The 22616-nt window shown below is 38.8% G+C and overlaps 1 protein-coding gene across 1 annotated transcript in view; it reads right to left on the bottom strand.

Annotated features, from left to right (window-relative positions):
- Window positions 1–430: 430 nt before the first annotated feature.
- The window catches only part of LOC117576526 (uncharacterized), a 76625-nt gene continuing 54439 nt past the window's right edge, over window positions 431–22616 (bottom strand). The window contains exons 6-14 of the mRNA XM_052007183.1: window positions 19340–19603; window positions 11742–11866; window positions 10667–10745; window positions 9884–9976; window positions 6845–7088; window positions 3040–3120; window positions 2472–2584; window positions 1753–1893; window positions 431–1671 (exon numbers count right to left, since the gene is read on the bottom strand). Of these exons, the coding sequence (XP_051863143.1) occupies window positions 1473–1671; window positions 1753–1893; window positions 2472–2584; window positions 3040–3120; window positions 6845–7088; window positions 9884–9976; window positions 10667–10745; window positions 11742–11866; window positions 19340–19603 (1339 nt within the window). The 3' untranslated portion in view covers window positions 431–1472. The remainder of the gene's footprint in view (window positions 1672–1752; window positions 1894–2471; window positions 2585–3039; window positions 3121–6844; window positions 7089–9883; window positions 9977–10666; window positions 10746–11741; window positions 11867–19339; window positions 19604–22616) is intronic.

Raw genomic sequence — 22616 nt, 5'->3', positions numbered from 1 at the left:
GGGATGTCCTTTGGTCACTGGTTATCTTTTGGCAAACGAAGTCGAATGACGTTGGAAAAAGGACGAAAATCCTTACAGGAGCAGCGATAAAAGGACATTTTTTCAAATAAAAAATTAGCTATATCTCGGTAATGTCCTTGCGTATCCTGTCGAGTGATATGTCAAACTAAACCGATCATCAAGGGCTATCATCCTGCCAAAGGACATCCAAATCGTCCTTTCGGTTCTCGAGTTATTCAGGAATTTGTGATTTTAACCCGTTTCTTAGCGAAATTTTCCAAGTTTTGGATCCTTAGATGACCCCAAAATGTTTTGATGCAAATCGATAGAGTTTGACATCCTGAGTGCAGTAAACTCAATCCTGAGGTCCTTCGGCAGGATATGCTAAAGTTATGACCCAAATTCCATTGATTAGTAAATAAAAGATCTCGTTGCATTTCTTTGGTATTTTTTATTCAATGTTTCTGAAATTTTCACTAAAATTGTTGCTACTTCTAACATTTTTGCATTTTGTTTTTGTTTTTGTGTATGTTATTGTTTTTGTTTTTGTTTTTGCTTTGTTACATTGTTTTATGTTTTTTATAGTATGCTCTCTCTCTGTGATTGGCCAACAAACAAAGTGCAATGCGTGGCATTGCGTCAGATTCAACTACATTAGGTACGATTCAAAAATGTACATTACTTTGTAAAAACGAAACGAAATTAACTATAGTAATTAATGGTAATTGTTAACAGTAGTTTGATAACTCTTGAAGTACATCTTTTTCACGCTGGAACTAATTCAACTAACTAATAAGACAAATAATAAACACAACATGACTCTCAACTCTCAGGAAGAGTGCCGTGGTACGCATTCTGATAAAGCTACACGTCTGATATCGATCGATATAGTTTAGTATCTCTTATCAACTAAATTTGCAACTTGAGGGTTGTGGGGAAGGGTTAAGGGAAGGGAAGGGAAGTATTATGCATTAAATTTACATATTATAAATATACATGTTTGTTGTTGTTTTGTTGTAAAATGTATGAAACAATTATAAATAAATATTTAGCAAATAGTTGTTTTTTTGTTATATAGTCTTTTGAAGAAGTTTCACTCGAGTGCAATGCATGATTTAGTTTTTTAGTTTACACTTTTTTTGTATCAATTCAAGTTCTGCTTTTGGCACCCACTGTCGTGTGTGTAAGTGTGTGTGTGTGTAGGTGAGTAGATTATTGTTCTAACTACACGATTTTTAGCTGCTCAGAAGAAAATGCACACAAGATATAGTACAACAATGATTTGTTTGCTTGTTTCCCTTATTGTTTTCCATGCTTCGCTTTCTTTTCTGTTTTCTGTTTTTGGTATGTGCAAGGATATCGCTGGGCAGCGCGACCTTTTACAAAGGTCTTCGTCAACGCTTACTTCTAGACAGTACACAAGACACACTCAACTAATAGCTAACTTTAGACTCTAAACTCTGTGCTTAGCGCTATGACGACAAATCCGTCTCGGATGCATCGAGTTCGCCGGGCGGATTCCGCTTGATGCAATCCCGTATGCTTTGCAGTATGATGCCAACTCGTCGATCGAGCGCCTCGAGATGCGGTTGCCACAGCACCGGGCTGACTGGATCATTGCTCAGCGATTCGCCCATTACCTGTGAGAGCGGCTTGGGTCCATTGTGGAATCTGAATAAGAATAAGAAACAACAAGAACAACAAATAGTTGGTTTATCACCTAAGGCAAACATCTTTATTATGTTTACTCACTCCAGCAGCTTGGTGAGCGTCGTCTTGCGTATCAGGCAGCATTGCAGAACAGGCGCCAGAATGGAGAGCTCATCGTGGAAGGGACGGCCAAAGCCACGACCGTGGTCCAAGTGGAGGGGGAAGGTCTCGTTGCCATAGATTCTGCAAATGGTAGAATAATGGAGGCAAGTGTGGTTGTCAAATTGCGCATACGACCCATGATCAAGGCTGTGTGGCATAATTGCCAGCAAATGTGATTAGAGAGGGATGGAAAGGGAGGGGAATTGGCTTAGCTTTAGGGCGTGCAGCCAACCAGGTGTAAGCGGACTCCAAACGATGTCATCGTTATGTGTGTGGCAGATGCTTTTGCATAGCAAACAATGTGGCAACTGGCAACGAGCAACGAGCAACGTCTGCTGTCTTCGACTCGCAGACAGATTCTGGTTTACCTTATGCATCAGCTGCATGAGAATATCTTTCCGAAGCATTGCTCCCAAACGCTTAACGTAGTCCTTGCCAAATGCATGCGCTTACAGACGGCAGCCTGCAAGCATACGGAGCGTATACGTAACGTGCATAGTAGGCATGAAGCCAACAACGCCATTTATGCGGAAATAAGCCAATCGCATTATGTGTCTCATGCCAAGAGAGCTTCAACCATTTATGCACACGCCTCAGCATTACCCATTATCCATTACCATTCCCATCTCTATTCCCCCCTCAACTGGGTCAATACTCACTTGAATGTCTCGTAATGATGGCGATCCATGTTACCGGTGAGAAAATCAAACACAGCCATATCCATAAGGTCCAGCAGACGTCGACCCTCATCGTAGGGCGGAATATCGCGTACCTAAAGAGAGAGAGAGAGAGGAGACAAAATCAAAATGTGAAATTAAATTGCAGCTCCAAGGAAATGAGTATAAGGAAGCGAAAGGCGAAAGGAAAGGCAAAGAAGGATGCTGGTTGAAAGAAGAAAATAAGGACTTAATTAAGTCAAAGGCGATTGCCAAGCCTGCACAATACAATCTGAAGTAGCAGATTCCAGTGGCAAGGAGAAGAGGAGAAGGCAACTCGAGCAGAAGTAACAAATAAAAACATTTGCATTCCATTCGAGCTGAAATGCAAATTACAAGTAAGTAAAAGTAACCGCAGTAAGCAGCGCAGGAAGCGCTGCAGACGACAAAGCATGGCGAGGACAACCGGAAGTGGAAATGAAAATGGCACACAAAATTGGGGTAAGCTCCAACTCCAACTCCCAACACTGAAGTGAAGCTGAAGCTGAAGCTGAGCCACTCGTTTACTTACCAGAGCACAATAATTGGCATCTGTCTCCCATTGAGCCTTCTTGCGTTTGTGATAGGAGCGTCGCCAAGGATGCCGCCAGAGCTGCACGAGAAGATGAAGATAGAGATAAAGAAGACGAGAAACCAAAATCAATATCAATTTGAGCTGTTTGAAGAATATAAAAATCCAAAGATGCTTCTACTGCTGCTACTTCTGTTGAGTGGCATTAATATGCCACACGAGTGTGGCAGAGGCGGGCAAAGGGAAGCAGCTAAAACATTTATTTCTCATCTCGCAATACGACAATATTATTTTTTATTCAGTTTTTCACTCGTTTTCCTCTGCAGCAGCACTACAAGCGAAATTAATTTTGCTTAAATGAAATTATTTGCGGGGCTGCTGCCAAGAGAAGCAATAAAACTTTCTCTCTGACTCTCTCTCTCTCTCTCTCTTGACTCCCCTCTCTGTTGTCCCCCAAAATGGGATCGCAAAACTTACCTTTCGTCCCTATGCATTTGGTGTTCAGGGAAGCATTTTTGTGGGGGGGAATCGCAAGGACAACAACAACAACACAGTTACCAAAAATATGTAGAGAAATTAAACAGAAAAAAAACGTTGAGAGTGGAAAGAAAAAATCATAATAAAAGCGCTTGGCAAGTCTGTGTAATGACCAGAATCCCGCACTTGCCACAAAATGCAGCAAGGAGGCAAAGCAAATAGAAAGCGGGGCACAAAAAAAACATAATGCAAGCTGCCACAACGGCAAAAGCAGAGGCAAAAGCCGAGGCAGTTTCAGTGGCAAGCATGAACGGCAGCAAAAAGCAAACACACACACACACACACAAAGCGAGCATATAAAAAATAAAGCACGAAATGTAAGGTAAGTTAACGGTTACACGGCGACTATGGAATATAATGGAAAGAGATTGTTTGCATATAAAGCAGCAGCAACCACGCCCCATAAACTGCATAAATCAAGCAAAATTAAATTCACGCTGAAAGACAAGCAAACGCCGGAATGTGGCATACAACTACTGCGATGGGGCAAGCACTTTGTGGCACGTTAAATGCTCACAAAAAAAAAATCGCATTAAAGATTATCAAATGCATTTAAATGATGGAAATTGCGGGGTGCTTTTCAAATGTGGGATGTGGAATGTGTTTTAGGTGGATGGGAGATGAGAGTAAGCCAAAAAAAATATGATAAAGATTTCATTGTTAAGATGAAATTAAAAAGCATAAAAACTAAGCCAAAGATTAAACATCCTAAACGACAAAACTCATTCATAATATGGGTAAAAAAAACATATATCAAAACAATTTTTTAATTGTACTTTAAGTAAGGATGAATCTTAAAGCTTTAGATTCTCTTTTTAAGTAGAGCTAAGAATATGTTTGGAACTATTTTTCTGTTTTAAGATAATTGCAAAAAAAGTAGGAATTCATACTCAAGCCAAATTATGAAAGAATTTATATAATAAATATAATAAAAAATAGTTCTAAACTTCTATTTTAAGAACATAATTTTTAAGACGAATGTTATAGTTTGTAAGCCAAAGATTAAACATCTTAAACGACAAAACTCATTCATAATATCGATAAAAAACATATACCAAAACATTTTTTGTACTTTAAGTAAGGATGAATCTTATAGCTCTCGATTATCTTTTTAAGTAGAGCTAAGAATAATTTTGGAATTATTTTTCTGTTTTAAGATAATTACAAAAAAGCATGAATTCGTACTCAATTTATTTAATAAAAATAATAATAGTTCTTAACTTCCATTTTAAGAACACAATTTTTTAATTGTACTTTAAGTAATGATGAATCTTTTTGCTCTCAATTATCTCTTTAAGTAGAGCTAAGAATAATAATTTTGGAACCATTTTTTTGATTTAAGATGAATTCGTACTCAATCCCAAATATTAAGAAAAATAGTTCTAAACTTCTATTTTAAGAACAAAATTTTTAATACGAATTTTGTAGTTTTTTTTCGTGTAATTTCTAACAAATGGCTCACCTATTAAAGGCTAAGCAATCTATTCTCTAATTAGCAAACTAATGACACAAACACACCTTAAGCATTGAATGCATAACATCCACTATAAAAGTCAAGTAATGAATCTCTTAAATACAAATTTGTATAATATAATTGTGTCTTCCATATATTCGTCTGTTGTATTCTAATTCCCCTATAGAAATTAACAAGCGTGCAAATCAAATTTGCAACTTAATTAAAATTCCACACAGTTACAACATTGTTTGGCGTTTTCTTAACTCAGTTTTCTGTGGGTGCAAAAGCAAAAGCAACTCTTAAAAGGATAATAGTAAAAGTCAATAAAAACCGAAACAACCATAGCAGCAACAATAAGAGCAACAACAACGACAACAACAACGACAGCAACAACACCTCTGCATTTTTCTCTAAAAACGGTACTAAAGAAAAATGATCTCCTGTGCATAATTTACAGTTTTGCCTTACGCTAAATCTCAAGTATACACTTAACCATTTTCTACTTGTTAACTGCAAGAGAGCCGAAAGCCCCAGCAAAAACAAAGGCGTAAACAGAGCGAGAAAGTCGCCAGGAAGATACCCTTTAGTAGTGGCTATAAACGCTGATGTGGGACATCTCGAAAACATGGCTTAAATGTTGTTTAACTTATTCATCACTTTGCATATTTTAACTGCCACCTGTGCTTAGGCTTAAGTTGTGTCTGTTGAGTTCCCCTTTGGCAGCTTACAGGGTATACACAACAAAAAAAAAAGGAGAACAGAAAATAAAGAGAATTATTCCTTTGAGGCACGAGCCCAGCCCTGTAAAAATAAAAATACTTGGAGAGAAAAATGTTTTAGCTGCGGCAAATCTGTCTGCAAAATGCTAGGGGACATGGTCAAAGGGATAAACCCTTTTCTCTAAGCCAAAAGGTGGCTGAGTCGGCATTTTGTTGCTGCTTCTGCTGCTGCTGCTGCAAGCTGATGGAGTTGGGTTTTTGGTTGAAATTTTCAGTTATTTGCATTTAAAAGCCGTTGCTGTTGCCTTCGTCGTCACAGTTGCCTCTGTTCCCGTTTGATGGAGTGGACTCTAGAATTTATTAACGTCCGTCTGTCTTGCTCTGGTCTCCGTCCGGGTTGGTTGCATTTATATTTCATTTTACGCTTTACGAGTTGCTGAAGAACTGATACAATATTTTTGTTTTTAATTCAAGCAGCGGCGCAGGCGGCAAAATGAATGAAATGAAATGAAATTGCCGAGTGCTCTGCTGACTCAAACAAAGGATACACAAAAAGTAAAACAACAAAATAAGTAAAAATAAAAAATTATGCAAATTAAAAGCGACTTTTTTTTCTTGTTGTTCTCCTTTTCTGTGGGGGATGGCAACATGAAACATGAGGCGAGAAGCGGTGAAGTGCCACATCCCACGAAGCACGAGTAACTAGTTAAAATTCTCCCCCGGTTTGCTGTGAACTCTGGCAAATGAACTGCTTCAGTCCCAGGGGTCAGCTTATAGAGCTTATTTCCAGATACAAGAGAGATACCTGTTGCGGGCGGCCACTTGCCACTTGCCACATGCCACACACCACATGCATGCTCTTCTAAGTAAATAATGTGATTTGTTATTTAGTTTGGCCAAGCGAACGAAATTAGTAATGAAAGCGAGGGCCAAGCATATAAATTGTAATCTGGGCGCTACGTTGAGAGTTGAGAGTTTGCCGTGCATTAATCAAATACCACTTAGCAGAGAAGGACCACCATGAGTTTTCCCCTTTTTCACACTATGACTAGAGATGAGAGTGAGATGGAAGTAAATACTCGTACACACATACCTTGCGATTCGATGAGTCCAGGCTGGGCAGAAAGGCGGCAAATGAGCCCTCGAGCATGTCCGGATTGCCGCAAATGGCATGCGAGGTGTCACAATAGTACGAGCACTTGCCATGGAAGCATAAATTAAGCGATGGCGAGACAAAGAATGTCTTCAATAAATTTTCGTCGGCCTTTTGATATATTTCGGTCGTAATGTTCAGCGTCCGACCTGCCACAGGCATGGCGCGACGAAATCCAAGAACTCTGCAAAGCAATGAGAGAAACAGCAATGAAGAAAAACAATACAAAACATTCGAGATCTGAGTGTGAAATAAGCGGTAAATAAAGCGACCAACAGCAAAAACAGTTATGCTAAGAGTTGGTTAAACACAACACAAGTAAGAAAGCTACAGTCGAGTGTGCTCGACTGTCAGATACCCGCTACTCATATGCTTTGAATAAAAGCAAAAAGCTGGGGTATTCACTTTTAAAGTTACTAAATTAATATACCGAAAAATACTAAACATATACCAAAGGGTGCATTTGGTATATTGTTATAGTAGTATATTTAAATTATATTAAAATACTAAACTATACCAAATACTACATTTGATATATTACCACATTCAAAATATACCATAGAGTTGAAAATATACCAGATATATATACCAAAATATACTGAAGGCTATATTTAGTATATCGATACTGCATCCCATTTTCATTATAGCCATATTTTAAAAGTATGCCAAATTTATATACCGCAAAAATACTAAAAATAAAACAGAGTGTCTATTTCGTATATTGATATGATACCAAATTAATGTGCCTCAAAATATTATATTGATATAATACTACATTTAAAATTATAGTATATTTTATTGCAAAATATACCAGACAAAAGTATTTCTTAAACAACTTATAAACTAACATTTTCAGGAATCATACATTAAAAGTGCTGTCAAAAAATGACATCTCTATCTCTTATAGTCTCTGAGATCTAAGTGTTTATACAGACGGACGGACTGACAGACAAACGGACATTGCTATATCGACTCAACTGTTGACGATGATGAAGAATAAAATATATAAAAAATACCGAAGGCTAAAATTAATATATCGATATATACTTCAATCTACTTTCAACGTAACTATATTCTTAAAATATACCGCAAAAATACTAAAATATACTGAAAATTATATTTGGTATATTGATTTAGGATTTGTATCAAAATATGCCATGGAGTACAAATTATACCAGATTGCTAAAAATACTGAAATATACCGCAGGCGATATTTGGTATATCGATATATTAATACAATCAAACATTACCAGATTGTCAGCCAATATACCGAAGACTAAAATTAGTATATCGATATATACTTCAATCTACTTTCAAGTAACCATATTCTTAAAATATACCGCAAAAATACTAAAATATACTGAAAATTATATTTGGTATATTGATACAGGATTTCTATCAAATTATGCCATGGAGTACACAATTATACTAGATTGCTAAAAAATACTGAAATATGCCGAAGGAAATATTTGGTATATCGATATAGTACTACAATCAAACTATACCAGATTGTCAGACAAAGCAACAAACCCCGACCGCAGCAGCAGATCAAAAATATATGATCGAACATGACCTGCCTATTAAATACATTTCTCTTAGCCACAAAGCTATAATACCCTTCATCCCTATGGGTAGCGGGTATAAAAATACGAAACTGGGACATTTTTCTTTTGCCCCATATATCAATAGTCAAAGATTTTTCCTCTCTCTTGCTGGCTTTATAAAATTTATCTTTTTCACATTTAAAATTTGGCTTCAATTTAATGCTGAGCTCTGAGCAGACTGTATCACAGCAACAGGTGAACAAACACAGCAGAGGAGAGAGGAGGGAGGGAGGGAAAGCATGTTTGTTGACCAAAAATTCTTTGGCAACAATGAAAAATGTTGATTGCGTGTGCGACGAGTGTCGCCTGAGGTTATCAGTGAAATGCCATAATTTTATTTTGTGTTTGTTTCAGTTTCAGTTTTGCTGTTGCTTTCGGTTTTGTACGCACTTTAGTTCATTGTTTTGCCGGGGTCAACAAGTTGGTCCCTTTTAGCAAATTGCAAAACTCTAGAAAGTGAGACTTGACTTGACTTGATTGTATGTGCGTGCAAGTTGGTACTTGGGGCTTTCCTCTTGTGTTGTCTGACAGCAACAATTACACAAGTTCTGATGTTTATCTAAACTCAAAAATGCTATACGCTCAGATCTCTGTGTGTATGTGGAGTGGTCTCGTCTGGTCAGTATAATGGCCAAAAGCAAGCAACTGCCAACTATGCAGACAATTTGAATCTAAATTAAGGCTAAACATGTCAGAATGGAGAGAGTTGGTCTGCTCCTCTGTTTGTACAAGTTAATTAGTCATTAAAAAGGTCTGCGAGTCCTGTGGGTCATCTCATTATTTGAATGACACTGCATTTATTTCCATATGAAATTTATTCTTAAACAGCATAACATACATATTTCTCTAGATGCTGTGCGTGTTCGTCGTAAATCATTTTATTGCCATGACCATCGTAAATAATAAACATAAATTGATGGCACCTTTTGCTTTCCCCCTGAGGCTATTTGCGGATTACCAGAGACTTCCCTTCCAATCTAACGTAGCCAGACGGACTCATAAACCTAAACTAGAACTTAGCATTAGCTAATTTGATTGCTTTAAATCCGTAAATGGAGCACGGATTTGTCAGGTGTAAAGAATGTTGTAAATAACATTCCATCGATCTGTCGCTTTCTGTCTGTTTATTTTCTAATTGAATAACGTAATTCCAATTGCTGCACAATTTGCATAAATATTTGCGTTCGTCAGAGACGAAATGTAATTAAAAATGAAATTTAAAATAAATATGCATTCATTTCGAATGCAGTAATGAGAGCGATGCAATGAATTTTATTGCATAAATTGCACTTGCATTCAGTTCACTGCGTACTCTCATTTCCAATGGACTTTACAAAGGAAAGAGAGAACGGAGAGAAGGAGAAAGTAAACTCACCTGTCCAAATGGAAGGCTGCAATCTCGGCATTGTGACGCTCGTAGTCTGTGAAGTAGAAGTGATTGGGCAACGTTTGCTGGTCCCGCGGAAACCTGAGAGAAACAGATGTGCAACGGCATAAAATAATAAAGCGATAAAATAATGCAAATAACAGAAAGTAAATGAGAATTCCGAAGTGAGAAGTGCGAAGTGTAATGCAATAAATTGAATTTAAAGTGCGGGTGCCAATTGAATGCATTTGCATTTACAGCTATTCAAGGCACGAGGCACAGGAACAGAAACAGGACCAGGTAGAAAGTCCTGTCAGCTGGCAGCTTAATTACTTACACGACGACACCGCAGCGCAATTCACAAAAACGTTTCATTTAAATTGCAAATGAAGAACATTAAAAGGACACTTTACACTTTGGCAGCTGCTGTGGTTTCTCAGCTGCTGTGGGCTGCTTGACCAACTCCAACGTTGCAGCGCGTTTAAATCTCATTAAAAACAAAAAAAAAAGAACGCGCGTATAAATAATTTAAATGGCGAGCTGCTTGAAGTGCCACAGCAAACTTAACATCGCAATGCTCGATGCATCGCAGTACATCAACGAATTGTCCATTTGCGTGGCCACAGAAAAGTCAGCATTGCCGTGAATAAATTATATTTACTCAACTCAACTCAACTCAGCTCCGACAACCGCTGTCGGTTTGAGTTTTTATCAATTATTGCGATTCACTTGCACTATATACATATGTATATGTGTGTTCTCTCTTGGCATTTTGATTGCCATTAAACTTACCGCATTGGCTTCATTAGAGCCTTGATGTCATTCGGATACTCGATGATCAGTTTCAGTTGTGTTCCGCCCTCCTTTTGCACTGTGAAATACACAATTAATTGAAATCAAGTTAAGTAAAAACTCGCTGCACTTGCATTTAATTACGTCCAGAGTTCAAAATTCGCACATCGTTGCACAATTATTTTTGGAAGAAGCTGCCACAGAATTAAGAACGAGAGAGAGAAAGAGGAGGCAGAGGCAAGCGGATATTGCAATCATTGAAATTGCATCAAGTGAAAGTGCATGAGCAAATTACACTTGACTAAATTGCAATTAAAATGCAAGGCATACAAGCTTACGAAAAATATTGCGTATACGCAAAGTAACCCCACAAAGAAACCGACACAAAAATGCTGACCTCTTTTGTTGGCCCTGTGCACTCAACTGGCCATTGCCCAATAATAGACACATCAAAAGCATATTTTTGCTACCCGTACAAGTAAATGTAAATGTAAATGTAAATGTAATTAAAAGCAAGTTTCTCTCAGCCATGCAAACCACATACCACCAACAACAACAACAACAACAACAATTGAAACAAAAACTAATCTCATTCTGCATTAGAATGCAAGTCGAATAAATGGACAATACTTAACAATAAAAACAAAGCCCAAAAAGGGAGCAGTTGCTTAACCCTTGCTTAAAGGAGTTGAATTTTGCCGTTCAACACTGCGTATGATAAATGTGCACCGATAACTAAAGTTTGCGACTTTAAAGTGTCATTGTTGTTGCTGCGAATGAGTTTAGACTTTGTCTTGAACATTTTAATGTTGTTGCGTAGTTTTTGCGCCTCGTGCAAAAGTTTATTATTAATAAATTACGGCCAGAGCAAAGTTTCGAATGAAAATAGTTTTGCGTGCCACCTTGGCGGAGGTCTCAATAATCCCGGCCAACTTTTGTGCAGCTCCTTTGCATAATTAAGTTAAATGTGCAGCCAGCCAAAGGGCGAATGCAGACAAGGAGGGAGAGAACTTGGCGTATTTATGGCTTTACAATATGTGTTCTATATTGAGAGACAGGCTCGCTTCGTACTTACCCACATGCTCGATTGGCAGCTTGATCATGTCACGTAGCACCGCATCGACCAGTGTATCCTGTTCGCTGTAGAGCTCCTTCTTGGTAATGCGCAATTGGAATCGCTCCAAATTGCTGGCGTTTGCTCTGCAACACAAGCGTGAAATAAAAGAAACTTTTTAGTCAGACTCAATCACACAATTGGGGATGTGCAGGCGACTGCGCTTATAAGTATGCTACGGAAATGCTTTGGGCCAAAAGCACACACACACACAGTCGTGTATTCGAGAGTAGGTATCAAGTTGCCCTAATGATTGTCACATTGATTTGTCAAAGCAACCAACGGCAGAAGGCAATCGCTAGACGACGTCGTCAGCTGGCTGGCACAGCAAATCTTTTGCCTCTTTGTGTTTTTTCAATGCCAATTTGGCTTTCAAATGCATTCTCCGCCCGCTGCTTCCACTTCCATGACTCTCTTTCACATTCGCAGACTGAGATTGAAAAACTGAGACAGAGACGGGGACAGAGAGATAGCGATAGCGATTGAGATACGCATTTTTTACGCTGTAATCTCTCAAGCCTCAGAGGGAACCATCTCCAACTTCTTATGCGTCTGCGATGGCCAGCAAAAAAAAAAAAAAAATGGACTTTACTTTTATCATACACCATGTTGCATATTTCCTTCTTCCTTCCTCTCTCTATCTTTCTCTTTCTCTGGGGTTTAGTTTTTTGTCTTTTGACTGCTTCTGCTCTCGCATTGGAAACAGTTTATTTAAGCACATTTTTGCCCAGTTTACTTTTAGTTTTGCTGTCAAAGCATTAAATCCGATTGGAAATTGCAGTTTAAATGCGCCGCAAACTGTTTAAGTGGCTTTGCCTCGATGTTGCATACTTTTCGTTCGTATCGAACTGCAGAGAGTGAAATTGCTGACAGTCCACATAGAAAACAACTAAGTAAGCTACAGTCGAGTGTGATCGACTGCAAGATACCCGCTAACTGTTGTGAATAAAAGCAACCCAGTACTAAAACGTATACCAATGGCTATATTTGGTATATTGATATAGTACTGCATTAAAAATATACCAAATCTATTGATACTAGAAAAATACTGTATCTAAACCAAAAGCTATTTTGATACTATATTAAACAAAAACTATATTAAATATACAATTTTAAATATTAAAGTATACCAAATTAAAATACCACACACATACTAAATATATTTCGAAGATTATATTTGGTATATTGATATAGTACTACATTAAAAATATACCATGTTAATATACCGGAAAAATACTTTAAAAAATACCAAATTATACCTAGTATATTGATATATTATTCTGTTCAAAATATACCATAGCAAAGCAAAACACTGTGGTATTTATTTTTAAATATACCGAATCAATATACCACAAAAATACTAAAAGTATGACATGGACCATATTTGGTATATTTATAAAGTACTGCATTGAGAATATACTATTTTTAAATATACCAAATTAATACCGCAAAAATACTAAAAGTATGGCATGGATCATATTTGGTATATTTGTAAAGTACTGCATTGATGATATACTATTTTTAAATATACCAAATTAATATACCACAAAAATACTAAAAGTATGGCATGGGCCATATTTGGTATATTTATAAAGTGCGGCATTGAAGATATACTATTTTTAAATATACCAAATAAATATACCACAAAAATACAAAAAAATATAACACAAATTTTTGGTATATTTATATTGTACTACATTCAATATATAACATTAAGAGTAAAATATACCATATTGTCAGCCAAATCAATAATCATTGGGTAAAAGGGAAGCAAAGACAACTTAAATAAATACCAAGAGAAATCTAAGAATGACAAATTGAATTGTTGCAATTTGCTGTTGCTGTTGCAACTGCTGTTGCAGTTGCCGTTGCAGTTGCAGCTGTTGCCGGTCAGTCAAGTTGCCAACTTGAAAATCTGGCCATGGACAAAAAGGGTTGACAGCTAGCAAGCAAAGCATGTTTGCGGCATTGTGCGGCATGTTTATCACGAGATAATGTAGTCACCATTCGCCCAACTCTATCCATCGCTTGGCTGAGCTCACGTAACTCCCATGGCCATATTCCGTAGACGTAGTCAACGTCGTTGTCATCGTCCTTTTACCCGTTGTCATTGTCATTACTGCCACTACAATGATTGCTGTTGCTGCTGTTGCTGCTGCTGTTCCTGACTTGGCTGCTTGGCTGCTCGACTGTCTGGCTAGCTGCTGCTGCTTTTGGCCCAAAGTCAACTCGCTGGAATCCTTTTCATAATTTGCTTGATGACGTCTGTGATACTTTACGCAGGCAATGCTTTAATGCTGCCCCTTCCTGGTTGCTGCTGTTTGCCAACCTTTCAACCTTTTGTCGCCGCCACTCGCTCCTCAACTCTAGTCGACTTGACTCGACAGGAAGGAAACAAATGTCTGAGAGCCAAGCCCCTTGTGCAACGAGCAGCACAAAATGACTTTCAATATTTTAACTTTTTATGGAAATGGCGACAACTTCCTGACTACCTGGCCTGAGCTTGTAATGAGTCAGTTTTCTCTCCGTTGCACTTTAAATTCTTAAAGCGACTGTTGGAATATATTTGGACTGCAATTAAGCATTAGTTCGAATGGCTATTTCTTGGCAACAGTCGGCAATTGTCATGAGCTGGCTGAAAGATTGACAAGGGTTCAGTTTCTATTTTTTTTCGGTCTGAGGAAGAAGATTACGAACGCAGCTGCTAAGTGCGGTCGACACTTTCCAACCACCAGCAACAGTAAGGCAGCAGGCATCATCATACTTCATTCGAGTGGCTCAGACTGAGTCCAATTTCTGCGCATGTTTCATTTGTCAAATGCCACAGCGGGGGGCAAGCCAAGAGAGGGAGAGCTGAGAGTTGTGTAATTGATGAAGCAGCTCGCCCGGACATTGACTAAGCACCGGCCACTGTCCAGAACTGGCAATATGTTTGAGGTTAGCGGCTTCTTAAAACATTTCGCCAGTTAATGCGAGTTTCGAGTTGCTTTCGATTGCAATTGAGTTGCAACTACTTGCCGCCATATGCTGTCCTTCAACAATAGCGAAAGCGATCACAAATCCCTTCCCCACATTCTACTCCTCCTCAAAAACTGTCAACCGATGTAAATTTGATTATGCAATCCGTTGACAAGTTTCAGTCTCCTTGTTCACAGTTGACAGTCTCCAGAAATAGCCAAAGAACTGACACAATTTTGTTGGATAATTTATGAACAAAGTTCTGGATGCGGATGATGCTCTGCTTTGAGTCACTTTTGATGGAAATGAAAAGGAAATCAAAAATGTTCAAGCACTTCTGAGCAAAGCCAACAAATTAAACTAATTGAAAAGGGATAAACAAAGGGATCAGAGTGATACTGATAAAAATATGAAAAAATTAAATGAATGTTATATAAGAGTAGATTCGAGTTGAATTTAAAAATGAAATAAAGTTAACTGCATTAAATATTTTAATATTTCTTTGGTGAAGTAAATTGAAATCTTTTAAATTTCTTTCACTATTCTAAATCGATTTTTCCCATGGTGCAACTGTGTTGCAAACCTTTAACTTTTAAACAAACATTTCAAATAACAAAATGTTGCCGTAGCAGAAAACTTTCACTTGAAGTTTCTGTGCTTATCGTTTATATATATTTTTTTGCGTTTTCTTATATATTTTTCGTTTTTTTTTTTTGCGATTGCAAATGTTTTCTCTCTGTGGCCCTAGTAGATATAATAACAGCTGTCAGTCGGCATGTCCCGGCTCTGTCCTAAGCCCTGTGCTCGGCTTCTCGTCTTCTCCGTCTTCGTAGTCTTCAAGCTCCGCCCCATAATTGTTTCAGCATAAGAAAATGTCAGTAAACTTTGCCATCGCTGATTTTGCTGTGCAGCTGCTGCTCCACAGGGAGAACGAAAACCAGGAGCAGCAGCTCAGAACTAAAGCCCTAGCCGGAGTCGGAGTCGGAGTCAGAGACAGAGCTATAAGCAAACCACAGGCACTTCTAGAGCAGCTCGACGCCGTGTGCTTAGAAAGTGAAAAAGTTTGTGCGTGTGAAATTGTGGCAAGGCGGCAACCAAAGAATCGCCCAACAAGGCAACCGCGGCCAACAATCCGGCGACGCGACGACAGCAAAGACTGGCGAATGGCGACTCTAGAGTGTAGAGCGGAGAGTGGAGAGTGGAGAGCTGGCAACCACGGGCGGACATTTTGAAGTGAGTTACAAGAGAGCAACAAGAACAAGCGAACGCACAAGAATGAAATTAAACTTATATTGTTGCGTTTGCCGGTCTACAAGGATAAACTTTAGCAGCGAACGCGAACATTAAAACCACTGACAGCAGCAGGAGTAGAACAACTAAGAAAGCTACATTCGAGTGTGCTCGACTCTGAGATACTCGCTACCCATTTTAAAGTAGTCCTGTATTAATTTTAATATATCAAAGACTATCTTTGATATACTGACATAGTACCATTTAAAATATGACATTTCAAAATATAATAAATTAATATACCGCAAAAATACTATAAATATACCAAAGGCTATATTTGGTATATTGAATACAACAATGGAAAAATACCATTATCAATTTTAAAATATGCCAAATTAATATACTACTAAAATTATAAAAATATACCAAACACTGTATTTGGTATATTGACATAGTATGGAAAATGTACCGTTTTTGCCCATAGGAAGGTATTTCTTAAATAAAATCTATAATTTGTATCCGATTGCCACCAAAATTTCATGAATAAAAGAAATTATAGCTATTATTGTCTGTACTAAAATCGAAGATTACAAGATTACGCTTGTTATTTGATTTTTATCGATTTGCGGAGGCGTGAGTGGGCGTCACAAAAATTTTAAACTATCAACAATTATATCTCTATCTCTTATAGTCTCTGAGATCTATGTAGGTGTTGATGGACAGACAGACAGACGGACAGACGGCTCCATCATCTCGTCTGTTGACCCTGATCAAGAATATATATACTTTAAAGGGTCGTTAATGCCTCCTGCCTGTTACATCCTGCATTCACAAAGTTATAATACCATTCTACCCTTCTGAGTAGCGGATATAAAAAGAGGAGGTGGAATTTCAGCAGAAGATGGAGTTGGAGTTGGAGAAGGTGGAGCAGCTACAACTGGGAACTCGCAAAATGTCAGCGCACTTTAGTTTTACACACTCGCCGACATTGAGCATAGTCTTTTATTACGACGCGTCTGTATAAACCGCATCGCCATCCGCAGTCGCATCCGGACCAGGAGTTGAGCCGGGGCCAACAGCAGCTGCTTAACTTGCAGTTCGGGCTTAATTCTCTCTTCCTTTTCGCTCTCTCTCTCTTCATTTTTTTTTTTCGGTTACTTGGTTTGTAATTCGCTCGAAATAAGATTGCTGTCCCAGCTCAACGCGGTCGCAATTGCAGGCTAATTAAAAATTTGTCATACTAATTAAACGCACGCCACCGCGTAGACGTGACGAAGAGAAGAGCGACAACGACAACGACAACAACGATGACAACGACGACTACGATGAAGGCCAAAAGGACATCGGGACATTGCGGCTTATGGTAAATCAGTGGCACTCGCTGTGTCAGTTCTTCTAACAAGCACAAATTTTTGTAATTATATTTCAGCTAATGGAGAAGCGCGCGACCCACTGTGCTCCTCTCTCTCTCTCTCTCTCTCTCTCTCTCTCTCTCTCTCTCTCTTGTCTCATATTTCATATTATAATTTTTAGGGGAAATTTGCATTTTTTCGTGTTACGAGTAGTTGCATTTCTTTTTTTTTTTGCAAAAGAGATGAAGATAGAGAATCACCTGCTGCCTGGCTGCAGTGCAGTGCAGTGCTGTGTTGCAAAAGTGCTGACAAAGCTGCCACTTGCGCCACCCTCGCTGCTGCCTCGTAAATATCTTCAGCATGCATAGCCAAGACAAAAGGCGGCCTAAACCAACCACACGAGCTCGGAGTGAGCTCGGCACGCGCTTGGCAACAAAAGCAGCAAGCGGCAGCGAGTTGACAGAATTTTAATGAGATATCTCTGATGGCAGCAGAAGCTATGCTTGGGATCCAATTTAGGCTATATCCTAAAGCCTTCGCCAGCCAGAAAAGGTATCCTCACATTGTTATAAACTTTGTCACAACGTGGCAACAGATGTGCGAAATCTTGCCACAAAGTTTCATTCTTTTCTATATAGCATTAACGTTGCTGAAATTTTAATCTGAGTTTTGATAGGACTTTGCAGCTTGTTAAGACTACTTATGACTCCGCGCTTGGTGGAAAGTAAGTGTATTTCCATTTCTACCACATGATGCATGTTCTACACTAACATACACTTTGCTATTTCTTTGATTTTTTGCCTCTTTGTGCTATGGCAATTTTGCTTGTTAATGAAATTTGCATTTGTGCTACGTGCAGCGCAAAAAAGCATTTTGGCTCCGTTTCGGTGATGTGCGATAAATTAGAAAATCAAGCACTTTTATGCTAATGCCAAGAGCGCAAAGGCAAACAGCCGCCTCCAGGAGGCAAACGGCAAACAACGCCTAGAACAACATACTTTCAGTTTGACAAGTTTTAACCACTTTGCATTTTCCCCCATTTGCGTTTTATTATCATTACAAGTACGAGTATTTTTTTTTTCATCCTTTTCACTGTTAAACTATTCGAGCAAATGAAATCACTCATACGCCACGTTTTCAATTTTGATAAAGGCAGCATGAACAATCGTAGAGGAGAAAAAGGAATGTACCTAAGCTGATTACTGTGCAAGGAAATCAAATGAATTCGCAGCGAAATAAATTTCATTGCTGCACTAAGTGGAAGAGAAGCTGAAGCTGAAGCTGAAGCTGCGAGTCAGAAAAGTCTGAAGCAGCTCGATACGGGAATCCGCATTGATTTCTTTATTGCAGTTTTATTTGATTGCGCTCATATGAAATTACGTATACGCAATGTTGAGACAAGCACACACTGTAACATTGCGCTAAACTCTCATCAGCGTTATCAGCGAGTGGCATCAGACAACACCAAACCACAGTCGGAGGGGAGACAGACAGACAGACAGACAGACAGCCAAGACGTAAACGTTAACGTTAGAGCAAATATCTAAAACGTAAATGTGTCACGTAAATGGAGCGTAAATTTCAATAAAAATCATTTCAATTTCACCAAAGCCAAAAGGACTCGTAACTGCTTCAAACGCACACACACACACACACCGCATCGCATTGCCTAGGAAGAATTTGGGATTGGAATGATTTGGGAGAAAGAGAAGGTGAATGGTTGTCTACTCGGTTGTCTGGCTTTGGCTTTGCTACCCCACAATTACAAAAGTTACAACAACAGTTGCTGCTACGCGTGCCTGGCAAATCTAAGCGAGACTGTAACCAAAGCAGAACGAAGCGAAAGCCAAAGCCAAAGTCAGGAAGGTAAAACACTAAGCATTATGCCTTCCGCTTAAGGGAAATTGAATTTTTCGTCCAGCTTCCGTTCATCTGGCATTAACAATCCTCGGAACACAAATCACAAATCACGAATCGCACTTAACTACTCGACACACTCTTTAACTATCATTCACTCACCCCACTTGTCGATGCAGCATCTCGCCCAGCGTCGGATTGTTGACGGACACATCTGGAGCATTGTCCACAATGACGTGCAGATATTCATCGCTGAGCAGCAGCTTCTGCAGATCGATGTAGCGATCGTGTGGCGTTGGCTTCCGCGTCGAGAGCGTTGAGCCAGCGACGACAGCTTCTTGGCCGCTGGTTGTGCCACCGCCACCGCCATTTTGACTGCCCGATGCTTGGGCCTGAGTGGACGCCTCCTTGGAGCCAGAAGAGTTGCTGCAACGAAAGAAAGAAAAAGAACGAAAGAAAATAAGATGAAGGCCATAATTAGTTTGACGTTGAGGCGCACTTGACAATGGACCAGCCACTTACACTTAATTGCAACTCACAAGTGGCAGTTTATGATGCACTGTGCAGCAAATGGAAAACGGCCAAGAGACCGAACGAAGGCTGAACCCTGAACACTGAACACTGAAAGCTGAAAGATGAGAGACGAGAGCCGAGTGGCTCAAGTTGAGCATTTAAGGACATGCTCCACAAGGTAAGTTGAAACTTTGACTTTTGCCTAGGACTTAGCTATCTAAAGCCCACACGCATTTACACGTAGACACACACACACACATACGCAGCTGGGCTGCAATAAACCAAAATTACAAGCACTTTTGATGGAAAGTGCATGCCGTAAGTCGAGGCTGCACAGTGGCCTAAAGTGGCAATTATGCTGGGCAAATTCTAAGTAAATATAACTTATTGTTTCAGCAGAAGAACTTTGGCATTTCAGCTAAATGTTTCGCAACTGCGAGCAAGCCTTAGTAAGCCATTAGTGCTCTTGGTCATCAATACAAAGTTATTAATCTCTTAAAATGAGATTCAAAACAACCTTTAAATTACTTTGACGAGTTGCATGTATTTCTCATATCCTTTACTACTCTGCACTTTCGAATGTATATTTTAGAGATCATTTTTAACCAGAAATCTAATGAAAACGGATGCTCTTAAAAGAAAAGAAACTTTTCAAAATGCGCAATCATCATAATATGCCACCCGAAATAAGTCAACACGTAAAAAAGCTAAGTTGAGTGTATTAATTTTCAAATATACCAAATTAATATACCCCAAAAATACTCAAAAAAAATATACCGAAGAATATATTTGGTATATTTTTATAATACTACATTGAAAATATCATTTTAAAACTTTAAGTATACTCAATTAATATACCGCAATATACTACAAATACACATTCAAAATATATAATTTTAAGATTTAAAATATACCGAAATGATATACTACAAAAAATACGGAAAATATACTAAAGGCTCCATTTGGTATATTTGTATAGCACCACATTCAAAATATACCATAGCGTGCAAAATATACCAAACAAAAGTATTTTTTAAATAACTTCTACAATTTAATAATAAAAATTATAATTATTATTGTATGCAACAAAAATTTCGACTCTATCTTTTATAGACTCTGAGATCTATGTAGGTTTTCATACGGACAGACAGACAGACAGACATATGAACTTTGACATTTAAACTAAATGTTTCACAATCGTGAGCATCCATTAGTTTACAATTAGTTCTCTATATACAATATTTAATGGATTTTATTCAATACAAAGTCATTCATCAGTTGAAATACTTTGACCTACAACGTCGAGCGTTTGCATGAGTTTAAAAATATATTTTAATTACTTTAGACTATCAGCAACTTTTGCTATAAATACATTGATAATTATTTCGTTGCTCTGCCTTGACTTTTGACCATTGTACTTTGTCAGTGAAATAAGCAGCAGTTGAGCAGTGCTTAGAACTGAAATAAAGTTGCTGCACTTTGTGCTCTCCCATAATATGATACACACACACACACACAGCTTGGTTGGCCGAACTGTTTTATATTAAGGTTTAGTAACTTTTAGATTTTGACTAAAGTTGCCACCATTGATGGAGCAGCAGCTCTTGTTGCTGTGACTGTTGTCAGAGTTACCTTAACCTTGGCCAAGATGCTCAGCAAATTGCAGTTGCTCGTTAGCACAATTTCAATTTCATTTCGAGGAGTGGCAGCTTTGGCTTCTATCGTAATTTGAGTGCTGGCTTTTTTGGCCATTAAAATGAATCTCAAATCTCTGCAAATCTCAAATATGCCTATGCGACACAACAAGAGTTGTTGCCCGAAAGGAGTGTTGCATCATTAAGCGAAGGGCTTCCAAGATGAGTTCAGTTGAGTTGAGTTGAGTGAAGAGCTTGAGCTGAGCCTGAGATGAGCTGAGAACTCAACTGAGCTGAGAACTCGAATCAAGAAGTGCAAATTGTTTTGCCTTAGCCACAAAACTTTGCACATTGTCGTTTAAATTTTTAATTGTTGCAGCAACAATTTGCGATGCGTGCGCTCCAATGGATATATTCCTCCTCCTTCCACCTCTTGCTTGCCACCCTCAGGTGAGAGGATGTCTGTGTTATGTTGCTGTCTCTGGCTGTCACTCAAAAGGAGGCATGCCACATGTGCAGGCGCCCAGGTAAAGTGCGAAACTTTTTCAATTAACAGTTACCAGCAAGCTTTAAACTTTACAGCCGCAACTGCCTCCTTTGCTCTCTCTCTCTCCCTCTCTCTGTCTCACTCTCTACTTGCCACTTCTGAGTTATCTTTGCCGCAAGGCTTATTACGAATATCTCATAACGAGCTTCAGCAGATTTAACGCATTTAATGCCATCACAACACACACAAGAAGCTGGCAAGCATGAAGCATGCCACATAATAGCATTTTATGCGGCAATAAGAATTAAAAGCTTACTTTTGTTTGTCTCGCCTCACTCTCCTTTTCCCATTCTATCCATTCTTTGCAATTTTTGATATTTATGCAATGCTTGAAATTGATTTTGTGGACAGCGTCAGATTACTCGCTGGCTAACAAGCCACGTGGCAGCTTAGTCTGTTAGTCTCCTCCTAGTCTGGTATTGTTTAGTAACGACTACGTGATGCAACAACGGGGCAACTACAAAATACATTTGTGACATTTGCACCGCCGTTTGCCGCAGATCGATGCGACAGCTTTGCTCATTAAACTGTCACGTGACATGCGTAAAGCAGGTGGCACGGCCTTTGGTCTCAGCTCACGGGCCTTCAACTGGACATGCAACGCGATTAATTAAGCGATTGCTGCATTGTCAAGTGCAGCCGACATTTGCCCCAGATCGTTGCCATGTAAATCAACAGTCGCAATGTTCTATGCCTCAAAAGGGAGCATAATGACGAGCTGTTCTAGTGAGAGCTTAGTAACGAA

Source organism: Drosophila albomicans, chromosome 2R (assembly GCF_009650485.2).
Source record: "Drosophila albomicans strain 15112-1751.03 chromosome 2R, ASM965048v2, whole genome shotgun sequence".
Lineage (NCBI taxonomy): Eukaryota > Metazoa > Arthropoda > Insecta > Diptera > Drosophilidae > Drosophila > Drosophila albomicans.
This window is presented reverse-complemented; position numbering and strand designations above follow the sequence as displayed.